This window comes from Mercenaria mercenaria, chromosome 5, assembly GCF_021730395.1.
Source record: "Mercenaria mercenaria strain notata chromosome 5, MADL_Memer_1, whole genome shotgun sequence".
Taxonomy (NCBI): domain Eukaryota; kingdom Metazoa; phylum Mollusca; class Bivalvia; order Venerida; family Veneridae; genus Mercenaria; species Mercenaria mercenaria.
In genome coordinates this window covers 61,281,098-61,308,688 of record NC_069365.1, presented here as the reverse complement: position 1 = coordinate 61,308,688, position 27,591 = coordinate 61,281,098, and the positions used below count along the sequence as shown (strand labels likewise).

At 34.9% G+C, this 27,591-nt stretch overlaps 1 protein-coding gene across 1 annotated transcript in view; it reads left to right on the top strand.

Annotated features, from left to right (window-relative positions):
- Positions 1–10,739, top strand: part of LOC123557393 (putative protocadherin beta-18) — a 55,228-nt gene extending 44,489 nt beyond the window's left edge. Inside the window, exons 3-5 of the mRNA XM_045348836.2 lie at positions 4,017–4,170; positions 7,559–8,244; positions 10,047–10,739. Coding sequence (XP_045204771.2) covers positions 4,017–4,170; positions 7,559–7,869 — 465 coding nt within the window. The 3' untranslated portion in view covers positions 7,870–8,244; positions 10,047–10,739. The remainder of the gene's footprint in view (positions 1–4,016; positions 4,171–7,558; positions 8,245–10,046) is intronic.
- Positions 10,740–27,591: the final 16,852 nt, after the last annotated feature.

Below are 27,591 nucleotides of genomic sequence, written 5' to 3'. Positions count from 1 at the left end.
CATTTTTCATAGATGCATTCCATTCTTTGATATACTGATCCCTGATTCTTTGTTTAAGCAAGGCAAGATAATTAACATTTGAGTCTAAGTTAACATTATTCCATAGTTGGCTATAACCCAATGTATCCAACATATGTTTGATTTGATGAGACCATGACATATTATTTATGCTATTGCTCTGTTCGATAAAAATTCTATACGTTGGTGAATCCGGATTTTGCATAATTTTTAGCCAATATTTTAAAGCTCTTTCTTTCATAATTATGGATAGGGGAAATCTTCCAAGTTCCCCATAAACAGCTAAACTTGGTGTCTGAGTATGAACTCTCAAAATATGTTTACAAAATCAAAGATGAATTTTTTCAATTTCTTTACAGTCATAAATTCCCAATACCTCTGCTGCATGTCAGAAATATTTCATATTAGTTTAATTTTTTTAAAGAATAAAGTTATGATGAAATGCCATAATTAAGCTAATTGATACATAATTATCTTTAATCAAGAATGTTGCAAGAATTTCATAATTAGTTTTAAGTTTAAATAGCCTGAGGTAGCCTCCCTTTATTTTCTTTTGATCTACATACTTTTATCTGGTTTTAATATTACTTTTATAATCAAGTGTGATTTAATTAATACCAGAATTAATTATGCAATTTTCTTTGAAGTAAGAATTTTAAGTATTTCTTAAAAGATATCAAAATGTCTGAAACATAATGAAAAATGAACCTGCTATCAACATAGTTTGGACAAAATCATTTAACAAATCAAAATAGGAATTAGATTTGTATAATTTTCATTATGTTAGCTAGTATTTTTCAGTTTTTATTTTCTAATTCAGATCTAAAATAACCAAGACAACATATTCTTAACAATGGTTTTCGACTTCTTTGTTTTCATAAGAAATAATAATGTACAAAATAATTAATATAATCCTTCTGTAACTCAAAATTATTAGTTATAATTTCTCTTTTCCCTGTACTTTTTTAAGATTAGATGTTTCAGATGGATGAAGAAACTGATTTTGAATAGTGACTGTAGAATACTTGGCACTTTACAGTGGAAACATTCGGTTATGAAATTACTGTATGATTTTCATTTTCAAATCCCTATAGCTCTTCTGACAAACCTCCATAAAACTAATTAAGCTTGTAGCTACTATTATTTGAACAGACTGGTACTGAAGCTGGGCAATAATTTAATAGACTGGGTCTCAGTTTTAATGGACTTTTGTGATTGTCACGGGTTGCAAGTTTTATGTTAGATTTACAGTCAAACTGTCAGTAAAGCCAGGGTGAAGTGGACTCCAGCAGGGCTGCTAACAACATGTTCAATCCATTGGAAAGATATATGTCATTTGCATCACTGTAAATTAGTAGCTTCTTATTGTAACAAGTCACATGATCACTTCCCTAATAAGGAATCATGGTTAAAATATTGCGACACTGACCCTCGTTTGTCCATTAAGCAATTAAATCAGCAGATATCATTGCCTTTAAGTGATACAGAATGGTTTTAGAATAAAAGATGTATCCTCACACCAAACTGTGGTAATAATTAGGCAAACTTTGTATAGGATGCCTCTCAGTGTAAAACTTCCTTATAAACTATTAAAGTACATCTTAAATATCTAATGGTCAACCTTTCAAGCTAAAGTTTATAAATCAGTCTAAAATGTCCCCCTGTCTGTAATAAAGAAATATTTTATAAGTCTCTGTAGTTGGTGACTCAAGCATTTCACATTTGTAGTTTAAATTGTAAATTTTTGTAATAGTCTTGTCCTTATTTTGTCAGAATTTTAGACTTAAACTTGCATAATAGTTTTACGACTTTTTAATATGAGGGGCTCCAAAGTGGGCCCTGCAAATTATTCAGAACGGGAATTTGGAAAACTTTGAGACTGTCCATATAATATATAGCATACTGCTTTCACCAGTCCCTCAAAATTTTCTGAATTGCCTTCTACTATAATGGTTAGTTTTTGAGTTTACTTATAGCTGCTACTGGATATTCATATGGACAACTCCTAGTTATTTTATTGAGAAGATAGTGACGGTCCAATGCCTCACTTCAGAAGCTTCCCTGGTTCTTCCATGTGTCAAGTGTATCTCATCTGGCATATCTCATTGCTAAAACTGTTTTGTAAAATGTTTTCCTTCTAATGCTCGAAAATATCGATAGTAATGATATAATATTTGTTTTGTCACTACAAGACGAGGTTTTGATAATCTTCATCGCAAGCTTGTAGGAGCCTTACCATTTCGTTTCGGGTTAAGGTTGCTGTACACAAGCTTATGCTACTTTGGGTTGTATGGTTTTTTGTTGTAGTTTTTTTTTTTTTCTCAATAATTCTAAGGGACTCAAATCGATCAGTTTCCCTTGTTTAAGAACTACTGTCGATCATTTTTGAAATTTCGAGTATCGTTCGGTAATTTAACAACGTTTTACTAAACCTTATACCTCTTGAAATGATTGATCAGCAACCAGATTATAGATACAGTCTCACATATCTGTCATTATCATTACAGATGTAGGAATGATTGAAGCATTATTATATAAATATATGAAATAGTTGCTTTCACTGTGGATGGGTACTTCTTTGTATATAGTATTTTAGTATACATGTATTTTATTGTGAATTTAATGTTTAATTCATTTGTTTGTCTGTGTATAATATGTAATGTATGTTGTGCTCTTCATATTATGGAGGAAATAAAAGTATCTATCTACCCAGACACCAGGAACTCTTATCTTAATCTTAGTAAATCACTACTTCTAGTTTCATAATTAGGCAGTTACCTCTGGACCACTGTATCCACTCGCATTGATGTTGGGAAAATATGCAAATTGATAATTAAAAGCTTTATGCTAAATATAAGGGAATTGCATTAAGACCTGACCTATACAGTGATGAAACATGTTAAATGTGTTTTATAAGGTTTTTTTGTTTTTGTTAAATTAGCTGGCACCCACATTGGAGAATATCCAAGCCTTTACTTAAATATTCTCAATATGCTAGAAATTGTGTTTTTTTTTATATTAATTATTTACTGCTAATGAATAATTAATCAAAGACATTGAAAATGCATCACCACATCAGTGGGGTTTGTGATCATATATTGTAAAAAGTCTGCAACATCCTGAATATAGTATGAAACGGAAAATCACTTTGTTAGGTATAACAGTGCAGAATAGGCATCCAGCTGTTTTCCGTTAAAACTATTTAATTCGCTTCTGTATCCAATAATATTAAGTCTTTATTCCTTCTTAGGCAACTAAATTAGGCTTTCAGTGTACAAACTGGCAGCCATAAAAGAACAGTTTTGGTATAATTATTCAGTTTTATGTGTTAATATGTTTCGAAATGGTTACTTTTATTGGATTGATTGTGGAAATGAATCATATCAAATGGAAAACACATGTATTATGAAGATTTTTATATTGTTTAATTTCATACGATTTGCTGAAAAATTCGTAACTTTGCCTTCTTTCTCTTTTTATTAAAAGAAATAAAACTTATTAAATAGTATTAAGTATACACCTGTCAAATCAAGCGTATGAATTTCATTATGAAAGGTAACTTATTAAAAAAAAAAAATGCCACAAACCCCCCACACTCACACTGAGGAAAACTGTAAGTCTTACACATAATACTGTTGAAACATCTCTCAGTGCAGTAGTTGCATTTAATCCAAGCCTATTTAAGCCCTATTATTAGGGTCCATCTTTAGACTTCCAAGACACTTTTTTTTCATGCTGTTTCCTGTTACTTTTTCAATAAACTTCAGACTTTGCTTAAATAATTAAGTAGAAAAATAACATGAAAACAAAAAAAACTATAGCCTTTCAGCAATGAAGGTTGTTCTTGTATCAGTTGACGAGTACTACAGAGGGCTAGCTATAATTCCTGTGTAAATGCATGATCATTATTTTCATGATAAATTCCTGTGTAAATGCATGATCATTACATGTATATTCATGGTAAATTATTTGCTAATTAACTGTGTTACATTTTACAGCCAAACCTGTCCTACCTTACACCAAGTACGAAGAAGGTGGAGGACAACCATAGTGAAACATCAGGTGATACAGGAACCAGTGATAGCGGGCGGGGAGGCAGTGATGAGGAGATACACACCAGTATGTCACAGTCACCCAGGGACAAAATGATGGGTAAGTTCTTATGCCAAGGGACCTCTGTGGCAAATGATAAATGCCCCTCACCACTGTTGTTTCCAACCTCACTTTTGTAAAATTTGTGGAAACCTTCTAGCCAGCTTGTTGAAGGTTCATGGTTCTAACTAGTTCAGTAGAAATGACACAGAGGGACCTTTCTTCTCCATTCAAAATGGAAAGTCACTACATACAACCTTTTGCAGGTAGTTTTCAAATTAACCTGCAAATACAGCAGTATACATTGTAAGGTCTTCTGCTTATAATGAAATATGATGCCCAAGATTTAAACAGATGAAAAATGTGTTTAGAAATATAATAGAAATAAAAGTTAGAACTGATAAAAAATGCGAGCTATTTGTGTATTAATTGTTTTATGTTTGGTCAGGAAGTGCAAATACAACATAGTTTTAATGAGCATGCTTTTATACAAAGATTTCTGATACAGTGTTAACTACAGGATGCAGTACACATGTACTGATATTCAGTTTGTTAAATTTTAGTGTTCTTTCTATTCTCAGTTTTTAGCTAGACTATTTGAAATTTCAAATAGTAGAGCTTTTGTTATCACCCTTTTGTTGGCATCTATGTTTGCGTCACAATGTTCAGGTTAAAGTTTGATGCAATCTGACTAAAGTACTCTGAGAATGAGGTATTCACATTCATCTTTCTGTATATTTGGATTTCCGATATCGCTATTTTTATTTTTGCAAATCCATTTTTAGCTCGACTATTCATAGAATAGCAGAGCTATTGGACTCGCCCATGCGTCGGCGTCCGCATCGGCGTCCGCGTCCCGATTTGGTTAAGTTTTTGTATGTAAGCTGGTATCTCAGCAACCACTTGTGGGAATGGATTGAAACTTCACACACTTATTTACTGTGATAAACTGACCTACATTGCACAGGTTCCATAACTCTATTATGCTTTTTTACAAAATTATGCCCCTTTTTCGACTTAGAAAATTTTGGTTAAGGTTTTGTACGAAGCTGGTATCTCAGTAACCACTTGTGGGAATGGATTGAAACTTCACAAACTTATTTACTGTGATAAACTGACTTACATTGCACAGGTTCCATAACTCTATTTTGCTTTTTTACAAAATTATGCCCCTTTTTCGACTTAGAATTTTTTGGTTAAGGTTTTGTATGTAAGCTGGTATCTCAGTACTCACTAATTGGAATGGATTGAAACTTCACACACTTGTTCACTGTCATGATCTGACATGCACAAAGCAGGTCCCATAACTTTATTTTGCTTTTTTTTTTTAAATTATGCCCCTTTTTCAACATAGAAATTTTTGGTTAAGTTTTTGTATGTAAGCTGGTATCTCAGTATCCACTAATAGGAAAGGATTGAAATTGCACACACTTGTTCACTGTCATGATATGACATGCAATGCAAAGGGTTAATAACTCAACTTCGCATTTTACAAAATTATGCCCCTTTTTCGACTTAGGAGTTTTTGGTTAAATTCCTATTATGTAAGCTGATATCTTAGTACCCACTAATGGGAATGGATTGAAACTTCACACACTTGTCCACTGTCCTGAGCTGATAAGCACTATGCAGGTTCCATAACCCTGTTTTGCTTTTTTACTAAATTATGTCCCTTTTTCGACTCGTATTCATTCAATCGACAAGGCTGTTGAATAGTCGAGCGTTGCTGTCCTCCGACAGCTCTTGTTATTTGAACCAATCAGACGACTCGTTTCCGGAGCTCGATCCCAGGATCCCTCGCTTACAGGGCAAGTCCTCTACCGACTGAGCTAACTGGCTGCCTGACACATATTCTCCCATTGCGTGACCAAGTCTGTACCATTACATATGCTACCTCTCAAAACATGAGGGCACAGTCATGATGTGGTTGTCATAATAAACATGAAAAAACACAGGCTTAATATAGATGTTTTAAACTTCTACTTTCACTTTCAAAATGTTTAAAGCGAGGCTCTGATTGGCTAGTGGAAGGGTCGTCAGAACGAGTCTATCAATAGCACGTCTTCAAATCCAAAGCGTAGCATTAACTGGATATGTACTTTAGTCAGATTGAAGTTTGACACATAAGCAGCTTTTCAGAAACTACAAGGCCAAATGCTTTCAAACTTCACACTTGTCTATGGCAACATGAGATGACCTCCAAAGACAAGTTTAATAACTCTTTCTTTTATTTTGTCAAAATTATGCCCCTTCTTATGCCCCCCTTCGAAGAAGGAGGGGTATATTGTTTTGCAGATGTTGGTCGGTCAGAATGTAGACCAATCCGTTTCCGGATGATAACTCAAGAACGCTTGGGCCTAGGATCATAAAAGTTGATAGGAAGGTTGGTCATCACCAGCAGATGACCTTTATTGATTTTGAGATCATTAGGTCAAAGTTCAAGGTCACATTGGCCAGGAACAGTTAAACGGTTTCTGGATGATAACTTGAGAACGCTTAGATCAAGGGTCATGAAAGATGATAGAGAGGTTTATCATGACCAGCAGATGACCCCTATAGATTTTGAGGTCAGTAGGTCAAAGGTCAAGGTTACAGTGACCCGGAACATTTAAACCTTTTCCAGACAATAACTTGAGAACGCTTGGGCCTAGGATCATGAAACTTGATAGGGAGGTTGGTCATGACCAGTAGATGATCCCTATAGATTTTGAGGTCAGTAGGCCAAAGGTGAAGGTCACATTGACCCGGAACAGTTAAACCCTTTCCGGACGATACCTTGAGAACGCTTGGGCCTAGGATCGCAAAACTTAATAGGGAGGTTGATCATGACCAGCAGATGACCCCTGTTGATTTTTAGGTCAGTAGGTTAAAGGTCAAGGTCAGGTTGAACCAAAACAGTAGAACTTTTGTTTACAGTGAGCTTATAATTTCTGTTCCTTGTGCAATTACTGAATGCATCAAGGGGGGCATTTCGTGTTCGACGAGCTCTTGTTAACTTAAAATTTCATGTTAAAGTTTTGCATGTAAACATGTTTCTCAAAAATTACAAGGTCAAATGCTTTCAAACTTCACACATGTTTTGGCAGCATGAGATGACCTTACTTTGCAAGTTACATAACTCTATTTTGTAAAACTGTAAAAATTTTACATAGAAATATTGCGACAGTTTTGCATGTAAGCTCGTTTCTCAGGATTTACTTGACCAAATGTTTCCTGAGTCTCCACACATCTTTGGCATCTTGGGATGACCTCACATGGCAAGTTTTATAACTCTGGCTTACATTTTAGTAAAATTATTCCCCTTTTTCTTCGAGTATAGGCTTTAGTTTATGTTATCTGAATAAATGACATTACATCATTACTTACAGTTTATCAAATGTACAGAACTACCTTAACTTTGTTGTTCCATCAAAATCATTATAACACTTTCTATTTTGACATGTTTCAGATTTCACTCGGCCACTTCCACCAATATCCCATCAGGAAATCATCCCATTTTCATTCAAAAAGGGCATGGCACTGCCATACAACAACAGGGACTACAGCAGTAGACCAGATGTGATAAATACTGACAATATAGAAATGTCAAGGCGTGACCTTGACCCCCACAAACACGGGTTATCCACAATGGCAGTCCATTTGCCAAATGACTCATTAGACAGATCTCGAAATAAAGTTGTCCTTCTGCAGACAGATTCTGGTATCCATAGTGACACAAATTCTAATGAAGGAGACAATACTAGAGATTGTATGGTCTGATATTAATAACTAAATTGTTATCATACATAATTGGCATTTTTAACTCCAAACCCCCTCTAGTCTGACTTATGGATGGTTCCTTACATTAGACAAAATTTCTGAAAAATGGGAGTTTAAGTGAGAAGTGGGGGTTTGCAGATTAAAACAGTGCTACGGTCAGTATTTATATATGTGATATTATGGGAAAACTTGGTTGAAGATCCAGTGCTTCCTTCAGCTATAAACTCCGAACATTCAAAAATCTTACTACAGTAGATTTTTGTTCCCAACTGTATTGAAGCTGAATGTGGCAAAGTAAGAACAGGGCAGTAGCAGATTGGACTGAGATGTATTGACAATGGAACAGGAATAGACACAATAAGAGGAAGATAGTAGGTAAGTTTGTAGTTCTAAATAGAATTGGATCACTTTACTCAGCTAAATATTGAAAAGATATATATAATAAAAAGTATATTTTAGGTAAGTCAAAGTTGCAGATGTTTACTAAAGTTTTCAGTATTATAGAACAGAAATATAATACAGTGATATAAAAAAAATCATATATTATGTTTAAATGTTATATGCATTCAAGATTTACCCAGCTTGTGTTACTTCAGAAGATGTTCGAGTATATTATACAGGAAGTATGTGATGATTTGAAAAACTAATTTGATATAAATGTACATTTCTGTATATTCTCCAACCTTACCTTACATATATAGAACAGTTTGATATAAATGTACATTCCTGTATACTCTCCAACCTTACCTTACATATATAGAACAGTTTGATATAAATGTACATTCCTGTATACTCTCCAACCTTACCTTACATATATAGAACAGTTTGATATAAATGTACATTCCTGTATACTCTCCAACCTTACCTTTGATATAAATGTACATTCCTGTATACTCTCCAACCTTACCTTACATATATAGAACAGTTTGATATAAATGTACATTCCTGTATACTCTCCAACCTTACCTTTGATATAAATGTACATTCCTGTATACTCTCCAACCTTACCTTTGATATAAATGTACATTCCTGTGTACTCTCCAACCTTACCTTACATATATAGAACAGTTTGATATAAATGTACATTCCTGTATACTCTCCAACCTTACCTTTGATATAAATGTACATTCCTGTATACTCTCCAACCTTACCTTACATATATAGAACAGCTTGATATAAATGTACATTCCTGTATACTCTCCAACCTTACCTTACATATATAGAACAGCTTGATATAAATGTACATTCCTGTATACTCTCCAACCTTACCTTACATATATAGAACAGTTTGATATAAATGTACATTCCTGTATACTCTCCAACCTTACCTTTGATATAAATGTACATTCCTGTATACTCTCCAACCTTACCTTACATATATAGAACAGTTTGATATAAATGTACATTCCTGTATACTCTCCAACCTTACCTTTGATATAAATGTACATTCCTGTATACTCTCCAACCTTACCTTTGATATAAATGTACATTCCTGTGTACTCTCCAACCTTACCTTACATATATAGAACAGTTTGATATAAATGTACATTCCTGTATACTCTCCAACCTTACCTTTGATATAAATGTACATTCCTGTATACTCTCCAACCTTACCTTACATATATAGAACAGCTTGATATAAATGTACATTCCTGTATACTCTCCAACCTTACCTTACATATATAGAACAGTTTGATATAAATGTACATTCCTGTATACTCTCCAACCTTACCTTACATATATAGAACAGCTTGATATAAATGTACATTCCTGTGTACTCTCCAACCTTACCTTACATATATAGAACAGTTTGATATAAATGTACATTCCTGTGTACTCTCCAACCTTACCTTACATATATAGAACAGCTTGATATAAATGTACATTCCTGTGTACTCTCCAACCTTACCTTACATATATAGAACAGCTTGATATAAATGTACATTCCTGTGTACTCTCCAACCTTACCTTACATATATAGAACAGTTTGATATAAATGTACATTCCTGTATACTCTCCAACCTTACCTTACATATATAGAACAGTTTGATATAAATGTACATTCCTGTGTACTCTCCAACCTTACCATACATATATAGAACAGGAAAACTTGAAAGCATTTTATAATTAGCAATCTGATGTTATATTTTAAATGCAGCAGTTATATTTACTTGCAGGCATTAAATCAATGAAAAGAAAACCAGACATTATATTCCATTGGTGCAGATGTCACTCTGAGCTGCCCATGTATCCAGTCACTGCAACTTGCTGTTACCAATGTATGTTGCCGTGGTAACTTTGTGGCACTATTGTTGTTTCCAGTTGATGGCTCAGTCAACAAACACAACCTGTCATAGAACTGCTGTATATGGACTGACTTGAGACTAGTCCTCTGTAAACTTTACAAGAAACTTCTTTTTCTCACATTTTTGGAACTTTTTAAACTTTTTTTCTTTGATGAATAAATGTAAACATCATGTTTATATGAATATGTGTATATGCATGTTTTATATGTGAGTTGTATGTGCAATTGAAGTACTGTATTCAATAGTTTTGAACTATAATGATTTGAAAAAGTAAACTTACATACTTGGCACAAATATGTTAGGTAATTGTTTTCATTTTCTTCTGCAAACTAGAATTACTAACACAAGCAATGTAAATGATTTGCATTATAAAGTTAGTGCATTGTGGAAGGGCCACAGATTATTTCATTACAATGTATTTGTTATAAGCTGCCATATTTTCTAAAAGTATTTGATGAAGTTTGATAATTATGTTTGTATGTAAACTGTACTTATTTATTTTGGAGTTATTGTGATAAATATTCATATTTGATGTTCTAAAAATATAAAACCATATTCTACATATTATATGTTTTGTTTTCTCTATATCTGAATTTTTAGCTGACCTGTGAAAAAATCCTCAAGAGTTATTGTGATTGCTCTGTGTCTGTCTTCATCCATGTCAAACATTTTTGGTTACACTGTAGAGGTCATAATTTTGACCCCATTTTATCAAAGTAAGTCATAATATTTTGAAATAAAGTCTCAGGCAAGTTTTGGCTGGTCATCATGGGTCAAATAATAGGAGTACAAAATATACCCTGTACAACATTCTTGACGCCACATTTTCTAACTAATATGCATGCATACATGGTTCATGAATTAAGGTAGAGTTCTGCATGTTTGAAGAAGTGGAAGTAATAGCATAGCATCATTTATCAAGATGACATAAGTGTTGAAAAACGTAAGTTCGGGTGTGGGGGTTTATACTCCATTGATAAAATAACTTTTAATCCAGTTTTCAATGTTAGTTTATTATGAGATTTTGTCTAAGATGGAAATAAAGTCGTCATAATTATAATTCTCTCATTCCTCTGGTCTAAAGTCACTTATTATTATAACTGTAAAATATTTCATTTCTTATTTCTATGATCTGTCATTTTCAAAGTCCGAGCCAAAAGTAAAGAATCCCCTCCCTAGTTCTGACCTAGGTTTATATACAAAAGCAGGTACCCTCCCATATTTGGAGTGTATCATAGTGATGAAAGACAAAGATTACCCCTAATATTTATGAGGATAACCGTTGACTGATGGTACCATCCCAAATATGGAGCCACCTCTAACTCTAACAAACCAGACATGTTTACGATGGTACATGATGACAACATACCCTGATAAAATGATACACACTCCAGTCCCAAGCAATTTATGAGGGTAACTGGTGAATGACATCTCTAGTAGCAGAGGCCAAAGTTTCACATCAGTAGAATCAATTAATAAATCAACTTTAATAAGACTAGCTGCTAAATTTACAACACTCCCCCACCCTTAGCTTCTTAATTGTCCCCAATTAAGTTTAAACATTAAAATACAAGTGACTACTGAGCCAGACTCTTGCTCTCACATATTATGAAGAAGATACATAAGAATACGAATACCTAACTATTAATAGCATATTGAAACTGCTCCTCAATATAAATGATTAAGTGTCATGAATAGTAGTAAACATGCTCTACTCTTTGTTTTAATAAAACTCATGATTATAGTTTGGAAGAACTAAGTGACTAAATACTTCTCAAAGTAGTATACATGTAAAATGACTATTATACTAATGTGTGTATGAAACATTAAAAGCGTAAAAAAACATCACAACTGTCGTAGTAAAACACATGTAATAATAAAATCCAGTCTAATAAGGTGAATATATATTTGTAAGCACTTTCACACAATGTTTATTTCACTCACACTAAGTCCTGGTGCATTTATTTATTTTAACATTAACACAGTATGATGATAGAAATAGGCACAATTTTGATTAATTTCATTGATATGGTAGTCGTCTTTACCATTTACTAATGTAAGTCCTGGTGCCTTTAATTTATTTAAATTAATTTGAGAAAAAAAGGGAATAGGCACAATGTTTGATTTTATGGCTATGGTAGTCGTCTCTACCAAAGTTTTAAGTCCTGTGTGCCAAGAGCATCTAATTATACAACATATGATTTTAATAAATGGCACAAATTTTCATATCTGAAAATGAAACCCACAAATAAATCCATTTGAATACACCAAGGCTGAATGGGATTATTATTACCAATGCAGCCACTAATTAAATCCATATAAAGAATAATAAATCCATTTGTATACACTTAGGCTGAATGGGATTATTATTACCAATGCAGCCACTAATTAAATCCATACAAAGAATAATGAAATTAATAATTACACACTTATAATCCAGGATGAATATTAGTTAACACTTTAAATCCAGAAGGAATATGAACTTAATCCAAAACAATTAACACATTTTAATATTTATAAATATTGTGTACCATGTTGGTATGGTCTGTATTGGGTCCTGTTCCTTGAACTTCTCCTCACTTGTTGACTGGTACTGTCCAGGCAGGATTTGGAAGTTTGCTGGAACCCTTTCATTTTTGATTTATTGTTATTTTCCTTAGACTTCACCATGTTTGATTGCCAATGGGTCGTTTTATTTCCATGAAACGGTTTCAATCTGTCATGATGCACTATTTTTGATTTGCCATTTGGGGAAAGTCTTATCTCATACAAAAGGTCTGTGATCTTCCTTGTAATAACATAAGGCCCCTTCCAAATATTAGGGTCAATTTTCTTGCTGATTCCTTTATGTCTAGATTTCTCTAAGCACAAAACTAACTGTCCTTTACTAAAATGTGTTTTTGAAATCCGGGTGTCATAATCACGCTTCTGTCTGACAGCATTCTTTTGCAAATTAGTTCGTGCTATATGATGCGCCTCTGTTAACTTCTCTTGTAGTTGAATGGCATAGTCCACTGAACTTATTTTATTCTTTAAAATGCAGCCAAGTGAAACGTCAACCGGGATAATAGCTTCGCGTCCCATCATTAAATAATTTGGCGTGAATCCGGTCGCCTGGTGGACACATCCTCTGTATGCGGAGGTGATTAAATTAAGATTTTCATCCCAGTTTGTTTGATGGAGTTTACATAAGTAGATATCATATTTTGCAAAACTTGATTGAATCTCTCTGGTCCACCATTTGCCATTGGGCCTATATCCACTAGTCCTAGTTTGATTAATTTCCAAAATCTGACAGACTTCACTGAACAACTTGGATTGGTAATTTGTCCCTTGATCAGAATGTATGTCCAAACACATACCATATCTGGACAAAAATTCATATACAATCTTATGAGCAACGGTACTTGCTAGCTGATCTCTGGTTGCATAACACTCAGCCCACTTGGTAAATCCGTCAATGACCACGATAATATACCGATTTCCGGATTCTGTCTCATTAAGTGGTCCCATTATGTCCGTTTGTATACGATCCATAGGATGGCCAACTGTGTACTCCGTTAGTGGTGCCCTCGGTATGTTTTTCGGCCTTTTTCGGAATGCACACTTTTCACAACTTTTGATGTGCAACTGGACGTATTCCTTCATTTTATACCAGTGATATTTGAGATGTAATTTTGAATATGTCTTTGAAATTCCTAAATGTGCTCCAGTAATTGAATCATGACAAGAATATCAAAAGTTCCTAATATAGTACTCTAGGCACTATCAACAAAAGCCGATGGTCCTTTGCACTGACAATGTACTTTTTAAATAACACTCCATCAATCAGAGTTAACAGGTCATAATTTAGCCAATAATTCCGCACACTTGGTGAATTCCCAGCTACCTTATCTCTCAGGGGTCGTCTGTTTTCTTCAAGCCACTGTATCACAATTCCTAAATCTGGGTCTGCTCTCTGTAATTTGGCCATTTTGACAGGTGAACAATTAACTGTGTTAAACTGTTTGAGACAACCTAAGTTAGATGTTTGCGCTGCATCCTCGGATAATGCAACAGGTTCATCCAGTATAGCATTTACGTCCTTGTTCAACACCTCCTCGTTATTGTCACCATAGTTGAAGCTATTTCCACTTTGTACACCATTTAAATCCAGACTATTATGGAATCGAAGTCGTTGAACGCGATTTCGGAAGTACTTCCCAGTCTGTTTTAATCCATGGAAAAGTGTATTGAAACAACCTATCAACTTCATGATTTGCAGCTGCATGAGCACAAAAATACTGCTCCAAAATCTACTATTTTGAGCCTTCACTCGTAATATGACTGGCCTACTCTGATTCCCAATATTCAAGTTTTTATCAAATAATGGAACAACGTCATTGAATTGTGCAAAATCTGACCAGGAATCGTGTTTCTTCAAACAAGTCTGACACCCCTTACACGGTAAACTTTCAAGTATTGTATTCCCATCATAGCACTGACACTCCTCTGGTTCACATGGAATTCTGGACAGGCTATCAGCATTGGTATGCTTTTTCCCACTACGATGTTCGATTTTAAAGTTATACTGTGACAAAACCTCTAGCCAGCGCGCCATTTGATCAGTAGGTGACTTAAACGACATTAACCACCTTAAACTGGAACAGTCAGTCCTTAATAAGAATTCTCTACCTAACAGAAAGTGTCTAAACTGGGTTATAAATGTCACTACACCCAACAGCTCCCTTCTTGTGGCACAATAACGTCGCTGTGTTTTGTCAAATGATTTACTCGCAAACATAATTGGTTTTTCAACATAATCCTGAGCTGTATCTGACCATTGCATTTGCGACAAGCAACCCCCGCACGAGAAATTGCTACTATCAGTATCCACTATGAATAAGCCTTCCTCTTTTGGATATGCTAACACTTCTTCGCCTGTCAATGCAGTTTTTAAGTCCATAAAAGCACTATCCTGTTCTGGTCCCAGATAAACGCTCGACCGGCCTCTGTTAAGCGATTAAGTGGTGACGCCCTAGCACTAAATCCTTGATAAAACGTCTGTAAAAACTACAAAAACCTAAAAAACCTCTGAGTTCGGTTAAATTCCGCGGCACAGGCCACTCTTTCACAGCTTTAACTTTCTCTTCTGAAGGACGTATTCCAGAACTGTCAATTGTGTGACCTAATATATTTATGCGCCTTTGGAGTAGATTGCACTTGCTTGGTTTTAATTTCAAGTTATTTTCTCCAATCTGGTTAAAATTTCATCTAACCTAAACAATGCCTGATCAAAAGTTTCAGCAAAAGTACAAATATCATCCATGTAAATAATCATTGTCCTCCACTGTAAGTTTCTTAAACACTAATTCCATACACCGCTGAAATGTATGTGGAGCCCCAGTAAGGCCCTGTGGCATAGTAACGTAATTGATACAGACCGCCCCTGCTGGTGCCAAATGCAGTCTTTTCACGATCTCTCTCATCCAGTTCTATATGGTAAAATCCTGACAAAAGATACTAATGAACTGTAATAATTTATTTCCTCCCAAACTTTCTAAACAACTGTCAATTCTCGCAATGGATAGGCACATTTTTTACTTAGATCATTTAAACCCCTATAATCCACAACGACACGTACTCTGCCGTGGGTCCTTTTTCCTTACAAAGCATAAAGGTGCAGACCATGGACTCTTACTTTCTTCAATTATTCCCATTTCAGTTGTTGTTGAATAATTTTTCTTCTTGGCCTTCGAACGCTTTTGGCACCCGTCTAGGTGGTATTTTTACAGGTCGAACATTTTCTGCCACCTCAATGTATGTCGCACTAATGAAGTACGCCCTAAATCTGTGGAGGAACTGGAAAAAAGCATTTTTAGTTTCTCCAATAGACACTTCAATGCTTTCTTTTTGTGACTCATGAGATTTTCAGAGGATCTATGGTACAGGTCCTTTAACCCACTACTCCATTTAGTCATGTCATGTTTAATGTTATTTTCACTTGTTTTGATATTATTGTCCAATATTTCACAGTCATTTAAATCAACATTTTCTCTCAATAAATCCTCCTGTTTAGTTTCATGTAAATATCCCAATAATGACCCCTTTGATAATTTCACTTTTCGGTTAGAGGTGATAACTAGTCTAATTGGAATTGAATCACCCCGAATTCTCTTTGGAGCAATGAGCACACTTCCCATCAAAACATTGTTAGCCGGTTGTTTATTCTCTGTAGGGTAAATGATGCCCAATGATGAATTAATTGCACCGAAATTTATAGCCTCCCCAGGTATTACTGTTTCCGAATTGGCTGGAATTGTTACTCTTGACCTTGTGGTCACTCTGACTGCCCTCAAGGGAACTTTTTCAACTAGAGTTCTACACATTTTCCCATTCAATTTTAATCCCTTTTTAGCACTAAGTTGGTAATCATTTTCATACAAGAAGTCTAATCCAATTAGTCCATCTTCATGAATAGGTGCAATTAATACAGTGTAATTAAAAGTTTGACCCGATGCACTAAATGAAAATTCACATTGTCCATCTATGGCTAATAAACCGTCATCCGCAACTTCAAGACGTATTGAAGGGTCAACTTTACACAACTCAGGTCGCACATCCTCTGGTATTCTATGATATAATGCAGTAGAAAAAAATCGTAGTACAGGCACCAGTATCTATGACTAAGTTCGCGCGCACAGTTTGAAAAATATTTACAGGCAATATAATGGAAACACCATCTGTATTAGCACTCCTACACTTAATAGTCTTAAATTCAACTTCACTGTTATTGACCAAGTCTGGGCCGTTAGGCTTGGTCGAAGCTAGTTTTCCGACTTGTTACCTTCCTGAAGGTTTGCCTTACACTCGTCCGCATAGTGACCGAACTGCTGGCATCTAAAACACTGCACATCTTTTCTTGGGCGCTGATTTACTTTACGATCCAAGGCTGATCTACTACTTTTAACATTCAACTGGTTCGCGAGATGATCAATCTTTTTGCCTATGTTGGATTTCAGATCCCTACCAAATTCTTGCAGTCTTGCTTCTGTTACATAATGTTCCCTGCCCGTGTCAATGTTCCTAATTCTCGCCCCTCTCACGTCATCTCTGATGCTTGAATAGTTGTCAAGCAATTCTCTTGCCTGATCGATAGTTTTGGGGTCCCGCATCCCAATGAACAAAGCCGCCTGAGAATCCTGAAGTCCCTAAAGAAAGTGCCGAAGGTTTATCGTTTCCCTCGTCTCGTTGTTTGCTGTGGGGTAACCTTTTATTACCAACCTCTTAACCTCTGCCACATATTCAGCCAACGATTCTTTTTCCCTATTGTATTTCCGGTTTTCTAACTCAGCCAGATAGGAGGAAGTGGAGCGCTTTTCCTGAAATCGCATCGCCACAGATGATTTTATCTTCGCATAACTTGACAATTCGTCAGCTCCCAGGTGCTTGAAAGCGTATTCCGCAGCATCACCGCGTAAACTGTTCTTAAGGCGGAACAAACGTTCACTATTGTCCCACTTGCACGCATCAACCATAGCTTCAGATGGGTGAATGAAACTCTCCCAGGATGATCTGCCATCAAAGATAATTTGCCTAGGTAGAGGAACCTCGTATTTATCACGGCCTCTCATCTGTTGAATTTTGCTGACTTGATGTATTGCTGTTTTCATTCGAAGCTGTGTCCCTTTCATTGACTAAATTTCTTATCTGATTGTCTTTTTCCATAGAAATGTCATTGATTCGTTGTTGGTAACTGCGCACTAATTCATCTCTTTGTAGAGTACTTTCCTGTTCATTTTTGCGTAGTCTCTCACTTAAGGTCAAGTTATCAACTTCGCCGATTTAAGGTTTTTGTCTCAAAAGTTCAACTTCAGCTAACAATTGTTCATGACTGTCATCATCTTCAGTTGTGACAGAATCTTTTTCTTGTTGCTTTTTAGGTCCCATGGTTGTCACTTAATTGTCACCACAAATATATTGAATAGAAATATATGTCCAAATTTCTCATAAGCACGTGTATAGTCCATTTCCGTCGCTGCCACCAGTGTTGAAAAAACGTAAGTTCGGGTGTGGGGTTTATACTCCATTGATAAAATAACTTTTAATCCAGTTTTCAATGTTAGTTTATTATGAGATTTTGTCTAAGATGAAATAAAGTCGTCATAATTATAATTCTCTCATTCCTCTGGTCTAAAGTCACTTATTAATTATAACTGTAAAATATTTCATTTCTTATTTCTATGATCTGTCATTTTCAAAGTCCGAGCCAAAAGTAAAGAATCCCCTCCCTAGTTCTGACCTAGGTTTATATACAAAAGCAGGTACCCTCCCATATTTGGAGTGTATCATAGTGATGAAAGACAAAGATTACCCCTAATATTTATGAGGATAACCGTTGACTGATGGTACCATCCCAAATATGGAGCCACCTCTAACTCTAACAAACCAGACATGTTTACGATGGTACATGATGACAACATACCCTGATAAAATGATACACACTCCAGTCCCAAGCAATTTATGAGGGTAACTGGTGAATGACATCTCTAGTAGCAGAGGCCAAAGTTTCACATCAGTAGAATCAATTAATAAATCAACTTTAATAAGACTAGCTGCTAAATTTACAACATAAGATAAAGCCTGGACTTGGTATATGGAAATAAAAACCATTTTATGAATTAATGGCAACAGTTTAAATCTACCAAAAGGGCAAAGTTGATATCTTTCAAAAGATAAAATATGATACTAAAACTTTCAGCACATTAAATTATTCCAAATAATGTCTTAAAATCAGCATAAAATGTGCAGATCTCTTTATGAGTAAATATCTCAAAAACAAGCGCATGGACTGGTACATTTTACTTCACTGTATTAAAGACCATAGAAGTTTCATTAAAATCTACCTTGTTAGTTTCTATTGCAAAAATGTTATCAAAATTGTGATTTTCCAATAGACAAGCATTATGAAAACTTGTGTGGGGTCCAAAATTTTCAAATTAGTCTAGCAAAAAATCAAGCCCATGACCCAGGCCAAGCTTTTTTTTTAACTGATTTAGAAAACTAGGTCATTAGGTCAAGTTGTAGAAAAGTCCTTGTTCACTCCCTACTGGCCACATTTTCTTTCAGGTCTGTAATTATGAAACTTGGTTGAAATGTTTGTCTATAATGAAATCTAGGTCAAATGTGAAACTAGGTTTAAAAACTAGTTCACAGACATAAATTCTAGAAAAACTTTGTTAATCCTGCAGAAGCCAAATTTTCTACCTGATCTAATTGACATTTTATCAGAATGTTGTCATATGCAATCTAGGTCAAAAATGGACAATTTCTTAAATAAAAGTAGGTCACTAAGTCTAAGCAAAGAAAAAACAAACTTAATAATAGCCACAGGGTCATAATTTTTGGCTAATCTACACAATCCCTCTTCAGTAATCTTGGTCAAGTTTTAGAGAAGGTCTCTAGGTCAGTGTGATATATTGATATAATTTAGGCCAAGTTATAAAGTTGGTTATCTGGTGTCAAACACTACAATGTTATGTCAAATCATCTCTCTAACTTGAATAGTTCCTATCCAGTATTCACAAAAATAAATTTTGAGGCGAATGACTTGGTCACAATTTTGAAAGACACAATTTCTCAGCAAAGATCGATAGTCAGCTTGATTGTGCCTGTGGCTCTAGAGTTGTGGCCCTTTAATTCCTCAAAATAGTGAAAATTGACAGTGTTAGTTTTCTTTCCTTGAGTAGTTCTTATCTAATGTTCACTGAATTTGGTCCAGTGTTTATGGGCATAACATCTCCGCCAAGTTTCAGTACCATTTGGATTGTCCCAATGACTCTGGACTTCTGGCGCTTGAATTACTCAAAATTGCAAAAACTAACAGCATCCGCTCTGATTTAAGCAGTTCTTACCCAGTTTTCACCAATCTTGGTCACAATGTTTATGTGCATAATATCTTGGCCAAGTTCCATAACCAGTTGGATCCTCTAAATCTTTCTGCAGCTATGGCCCTTGATACTCCTTTGCACAATGTACACTGACTAAATCTTTCTGCAGCTATGGCCCTTGATACCTCTTTGCACTATGTACACTGCCTAAATCTTTCTGCAGCTATGGCCCTTGATACTCCTTTGCACAATGTACACTGACTAAATCTTTCTGCAGCTATGGCCCTTGATACTCCTTTGCACAATGTACACTGACTAAATCTTTCTGCAGCTATGGCCCTTGATACTCCTTTGCACAATGTACACTGCCTAAATCTTTCTGCAGCTATGGCCCTTGATACTCCTTTGCACAATGTACACTGCCTAAATCTTTCTGCAGCTATGGCCCTTGATACTCCTTTGCACAATGTACACTGCCTAAATCTTTCTGCAGCTATGGCCCTTGATACTCCTTTGCACAATGTACACTGCCTAAATCTTTCTGCAGCTATGGCCCTTGATACTCCATTGCACAGTGTACACTGACTAAATCTTTCTGCAGCTATGGTCCTTGATACTCCTTTGCATAATGTACACTGACTAAATCTTTCTGCAGCTATGACCCTTGATACTCCTTTGCACAATGTACACTGCCTTGCTAAAAAAATAGCAAGTGTAACTAATATGCATAATTTTTATTACCCCGATAACTGATAATAAGGGTTTAATTATTAACAGGCAATAAAACACTTGCAGGTCAATGATCTCCTACTGGGTAGACGGTGGAAAGTTCTGACACTGTTTACATTAACTGCCACATTTATGTTAAATTATATGTTTTCAGTTCTTAGTTTGAATATATCTGGTATTTTTACAATGAGAACTATCAATTGTAGCTTTTAACTGATAAGAAACTATAGATGTAACATGTGCAAAATTTAGTTAAAACTTGAAAATTAAAGGAACTTTGTTTTTACTATCATTCACTGGATATATTTTCAAAATATTGCATCTTGTTTAATAGAACAGAACATATATTTTATTTATTTCAATCTTAAACTGAAACAAAGAAATATCCTCTCATTTGAGTCACAAAGTAAAAACATAGTACATGTATTACACATTTGCTGTTCACCTTCCTCAGAATGCCCAGACACAATTCAGTTATAGGTCGCACACCAGTAAATAGTATTCCTTACTGTAGGCTTACTATACTTATTTTAGCAGTGTACTAATAACAGCGCTTTTAGCGCTATCGCACGTGCGCTAATTCATGTCCGCGCATTAATTTGTCCAAGCATTTTCATGTACATTTTCATTTGATGATGTTTTCTTCGAACTTTTGCAAACAAATACTCTTGAGAGTTTGCACTAGTTACACTGCTTGCTAATATTTTAAGGTTCGTATGATATTCCTGTTTATTGTTCATATTATTATTTTAAATATATGATCATGCAAAATAAAATATTTAAGCTTGTAGTTTGTGTTTTTTTCTCATCTGATCAAGTTGTTATCGATTTCCGTATCACCTTCGGGCATGTCCGTTGTTGCAGTCGCTCGTTTACGGAAAGGTGTGAACGTTTGTATTAAGACACAATGCATGTAGGACAAAGGGGATTCAATGACTAAAATGTGTGACAATCTCGTTTTATTTCAGCAATTATAACTAGTATACAGAATATAAAACACGCAGATTATTTTAATTAAATACAAGAAGACAATACAGTTATGTAGGCAATATTATACTTTATACACTGTACGTAAAAAAGCTACATCACAGTTGAAAGTATCATTAAAAAAATACAAGTATCATCACGGCACACTATCTTAAATTCATACTTGGTACATGTTTTAAAGTATTTAGCTAACGGAGTTTTTTGACTGCGTCCATTAGACCACCCTGTCATGACTGGTACTTTTTACATTTCTGTGTGCATCGACCAGCCAGACAGCATGGATAGGTTTTAGTCTACTCAATTTTAAGTTTACGTCAAGATTTTCAATCTCGGTTCCTTCTGCGAGGGTATGTTCAATTTCATCACTGTACCAGCGCTGGAAACTTTGTTTGATATTTCGCTTGAGTAAATAATTTCAAATAAATCATATATTCTTTAGCCCGCTAACAGTGAAAAAAAAAGTTGATTTCATAATAAGTATGACGTATAATTACAGTAGAAACACATTACATAAAAATTGCCGACGGTTAAGTTTATTTCCGAAAATCTTCGTGATTCTCCGTAAATCTCCGAGAGCCTCATCTCGGACAGCACTAAAATTAGAAATTAGTGGTCTCGTGAGAGCGCTAATTCACGTCCACGCATTAATTAGATATTTCACCAAAAATTGTGTTTGCGCTAAATTTTTGCCGCGCTAATAAATGTACGCCTACAGTATATATTCTATATAAAACTGACTTTTTTTAAAGAGCTACCAAACATAGCTAGACCCATTTCAGTGAACAAATTCTTACCTGATTTTAAAGAGTTATGATAAAACTGATATAAAATGAAGAGAAAAGTAGGGGTCATGTTATGATGTATCTTCTAAGAGAGATTTCTCTTGTCACATATGCTTACTGTAAAATCACATCAAAATCACACTGCTGTGGCTTGGAAGTACTACTCTTACTAAAACTGAGTTTCACTTCACCAAATACAACCTCCTCTCCCATTTTTCCTACCAAAACGTCAAAAATAAATCCACAATGAAATTCAAAGAGAAACCAGCTTTAATTTAGACCTCTGTGACCATGCCAAGTGAAAAATTTGTGTTCGAAAACCTGTCTGCCATTACGCAGCTAGACCAGATGGCTCCAACAATGGTTCCTTTACTACATATAGTTAGGCCAAATATAAGAAAATGCTAAATCCTTAACGTTTTCATCTAAATATCAAATGTATAAATAAATTTTAAGTAAAAATAATATTTAGCAGAACCATCTTTTAATATATATTTAAACATGTTGAAATCATGTTACACGTTTGTGGAATAAATTTTCGAGGGCATAGCCCAAGTTGACTATTCTATGCAATGTATAAAGAATTTAGTGTCTAAATATATAAAAAAAAAAACGGTTTTGCGGTATTTTGTTTCGATTCTAATATGTCTTTATATAAATAAGTGAATGAAATAGGTAATCACTATTTCTTGTCATATGTATGCCCCAAAATAATAGGTTGATGTGACAAATAACATTCGGATTTGCGTCAATATAGCCGTGTTTTAATGAAAATAAACATGTTTTTTTTCATACTCAAATTAATAGTGAACTTTCATTGAGATAAACTGTCAAAACTTTGTTGAAATACTCAAAATTATGAAAATTTATAGTGACTACTCCCTAACTTGAGGAGCTCTTATCCAACATTTACCTAATTTGGTCATAATTGACTGCTTAAGCAGTTATTATCCAAATGTTGACCAAACTTATTTAGAATGATCATTCATTTGGCATATCATCTTCACCAAGTTAGATAAGCAACCAGATAGTCTTTATTGCTCTTAAGTTATTGCCCTTGAATTAGTTGACATTGGAATAATGACAACTTGTCTGCTCAATAAGTAGAGTACTTTAAAAATCACAAGTGTAATGATGAATGTGATAACACTGTCTGAGGTATTGTAAGGCTGTGCAGTACATTATCAAATTTGGCTAATTATCCCCCGCCGATGAAATCAGGAGGGGGGTATTGAAATGGCGTTGGCCGTCTATCTGTGCGTGCGTCCGTCACTTTCGCAGCTATTTCTCAGTAACTAGCAGGTAGAATTTCATGAAACTTGAAATAAACATAAATCAACATACTGTGATGATGCCCGTCAAGTTTTTTTTTATTTTATTGATCAATTTCCCTTAGAGTTATTGCCCTTGATGTAATGAAAAATGCCCAAAAATGTCTGTCCACAGCCATTTCTCAGTAACTAGCTGGTAGAATTTCATGAAACTTGAAATAAACATGAACCAACATACTGCGATGATGCCGATCAATTTTTATTTTTGATCGGTTTATTTCCTTTAGAGTTATTGCCCTTGATTTAATGAAAAATCCATGTCTGCAGCCATTTCTCAGTAACTAGCTGGTAGAAATTAATGAAACTTGAAATAAATATGAATCAACATACTTTGATGATGCCTGTCGGTTTTTTTTTAATTCATCAATTTTCCTTAGAGTTACTGCCCTTTAATTGTTTAAAAATCTGCATAACAAACCAACCAATTGGTAGAATTTCGTCAAACTTCTTTCATTCTTTTCCATGAACATTCATTATAAACATGTGAAGTTGTGTACCCACACCTGGACACCACCTTGCCTTGGTCAAACCCCCTCCCTCTCCCCCACTAAAAAAAAACAAATGAATTTTTCATTCCTTTTTATTATTATTTTTTTTAAACCTTCCATGAATATTTATCAACATGCAAAGTTGTACTGTTCCCCCAACTCACTCCTCCACCCCGCTGAGTCATGCCCACCACCCCAATCGTGCATCCCCCCCCCCACCCCACCATGCTTTTTTTTTTCATTTTCCATCAACATTTATAATCAACATGTGATGTTTTGTACCCTCACCCGGTCATCCCCGCTGCACCCCCCCACCCCCCACCCAACCCAAATAAAGTATTCATTTTCTGTTAAATTGATTTTGACAATTAAAATTATTTGCTTCTTAGTAACATCCTTAACTTTGTGCCGGATATATCTTTCTGCCATTCCACACCACAAACCCTTTCGGCAGGGGATACGAATTCATCGAATTTGCTTGTTTATTATATTTTAGATGAATGGAAATGAAATTAAAGTGGAGCAAAGTTAGTATACATGAAGAAGGGTAAACAGTATTATTTACTTAAGCCTCGGTAGCCAAAATTACACCAAACATTGTCTATACCATTATCACATTCTTCATTCTCATTTACGTCAACGCAGATGCCTTAGACACATTATGGGCTACTAGATTTTATTAAACTTGCTTTGTGGCCTAACTACAGGAACACAAGGGTCCTCCGTAGAATCTACTTCACAATACAATAAGGTTATTATAACAGTAGCAAGATCTGGGATGCGGTATTAGGCTCACGTGGATTTTTGCCAGATCAGATCTAACGAGGCGCGCAAGCGCCGAGTGATCCGACCTAGCAAAATCCACGTGAGCCTAATACAAAATCCCAGATCTAGCTACTGTTATAATAACCCTTTTGTTACATACCTCTACCTTTTTGTTTGTTGTTTAGTTATTGAACAAAATCTTCAATGTTTTATCAATATTAAAATGGTTTTATGTGCGCTATTTATAGAACTGTGACAGGTCATACATATTAATGAAAGTAGTCTGGCAGCATACAATACGGAAGGTACAATATAGAATTTAAAAGGTACAATACAGATTTTTTCTGCCTGTTCATATTAAATTGTGAAATACAAGCTGATTTTTTTTACAGAATTTATATAGGTATATAATAAAAATATGTATAGTAATATCTGACAATAAACACCTTATTTTAGCCAGCCAAAATGTTGTCTAAAAATAAAGGGTGGTTTAAATTGAAAATGGAACACTCATTAATACATTTAGTTTATACACCAAGACAGGGTATGCTGCAATGTGTCTATACAATATATCAGATGTATGACAATAGTGTTCATGTGTAGGTATAATTACCATAAGATATGTCCTTGATTCATTAAGCAGTCCCACTCCATATGTAGTGATTACATCCTGTCTCATTAAGCTTGTCTCATAGCAGTCTGATATATGATGGTCTGGAAGGAAAGAGAAGAAATAATTACATTGAGTTGTTTTTGCAGATCATCCCAATAATGGCAAAAAAGGTTTAAAGATCTTGGGTATGCTCAACATACTAAATGCAAATCACTTCAAATTTGTTTAGAATTAGTAGTGCAGAAAATTGATAAAATATTTCTATCTGCTTCTTTCTGAAAAGAGTCCCACAAATTTCAACCTAGTGAATAAAATGCAATAAATCCTTTATTTCAGTTTTACCTACATCATCAGTCGTTGCTATAATTCATGCTGGTATCTTCTACCAGTTGTCAATGACAAACAATGGTAGGTTTCTCCACTTTTAATTTTCCTAGATAGTTTTTATTGATCGTTCTGCTGATTCGACTTTTAGACTTTTATGAGGTAGCAGGAAACAAAACTAATTCCAGAAACAACCATAGATAATAATTTGCAGCAAAAGTTTCACATAGTTAGACCATTACTTCCTTCTCTTAGACATTGAACTTTACTTCAAGTTCAGAAAAACTGCCACCAAGTCAAAATGAAGTGCTCCAAAGTCCTGATACTTACATAACTGCCATATAGCAGTTGCTCTGTGTTTAGCATCCCAATCATATTTCAAAACCTAGCTACTAGGCATGATTAAACTAGTCGTGTACCTACAAAATGTGTCTTGACATCAAAATTTAATACTTTCGACAACAAAATATTAGATAAGATTAAGTTACAACACAACTACATTTAGTCATTTATACAAACAAAACTTTTCAGCATGGCCTTTTGCACCATTATTTATGGGTAGTAATTTATAAAAGGAAGAAAACAACTTTAATTACATGATGAGAATAATACTTTTTAGCTCACCTGAGCACGAACTGAGCAAGATTGAGCTATTGTGGTCAGTGATTGTCCGTTGCCCATCGTCCAACATCCATCAACTTTTTCCTTTAAACAACATCTCTCCTAAACCACCAAGCCAATTTTGATGAAACTTCACAGGGATTTTACTCGGATGGTCTTCTTTAAAAAGTGTTCAAAGAATCAAATTCTGTAAAGCACTCTGGTTGCCATGGCAACCAAAAGCAAAAACTTTAAAAATCTTCTTGTTCAAAATCACAGGTCCTAGGGCTCTGATATCTGGTATGTAGCATCATCTAAGATAGTTCAAATTATCCCCCTAGGGTCAAATATGGCCATGAAGTGCTCAAGGGTGAGCTGTTGTGGTCTGTTGTCATCAACATCTCCTCCTAAACCACCAGGCCAATTTTGATGAAACTTCACAGGGATGTTCCTTGGAGGGTCTTTAATTTTTTTTTCCCGTAATTGATACACCAATCTTTGTATGTATCTTACGCTACAACCAGGATAATTATACACTTGGCATGTACCCCTTATGTGTATGAATACTTTTTGTAAACGTTCCAGTAATGTTATAACCAAATGTGTGTTTACTGATTTTCTATCGTTTTCGTCATAGAGCATCAAGCATCTGATTGTACGGACTATTTTACAGTAAACAAATCTTGCTTACAGCCTCTATCAGTGATTGTACGGACTGTTTTACAGTAAATAACTCTTGCTTACAGCCTCTGTCAGTGATTGTACAAACTATTTTACAGTAAACAACGCTGTCAGTGACTGTACAGACTATTTTACAGTAAACATCTCTTGCTTACAGCCTGTCAGTGATTCTACAGACTATTTTACAGTAAACAACTATTGCTAACTATTTTACAGTAAACAACTATTGCTTACAGCCTCTGTCAGT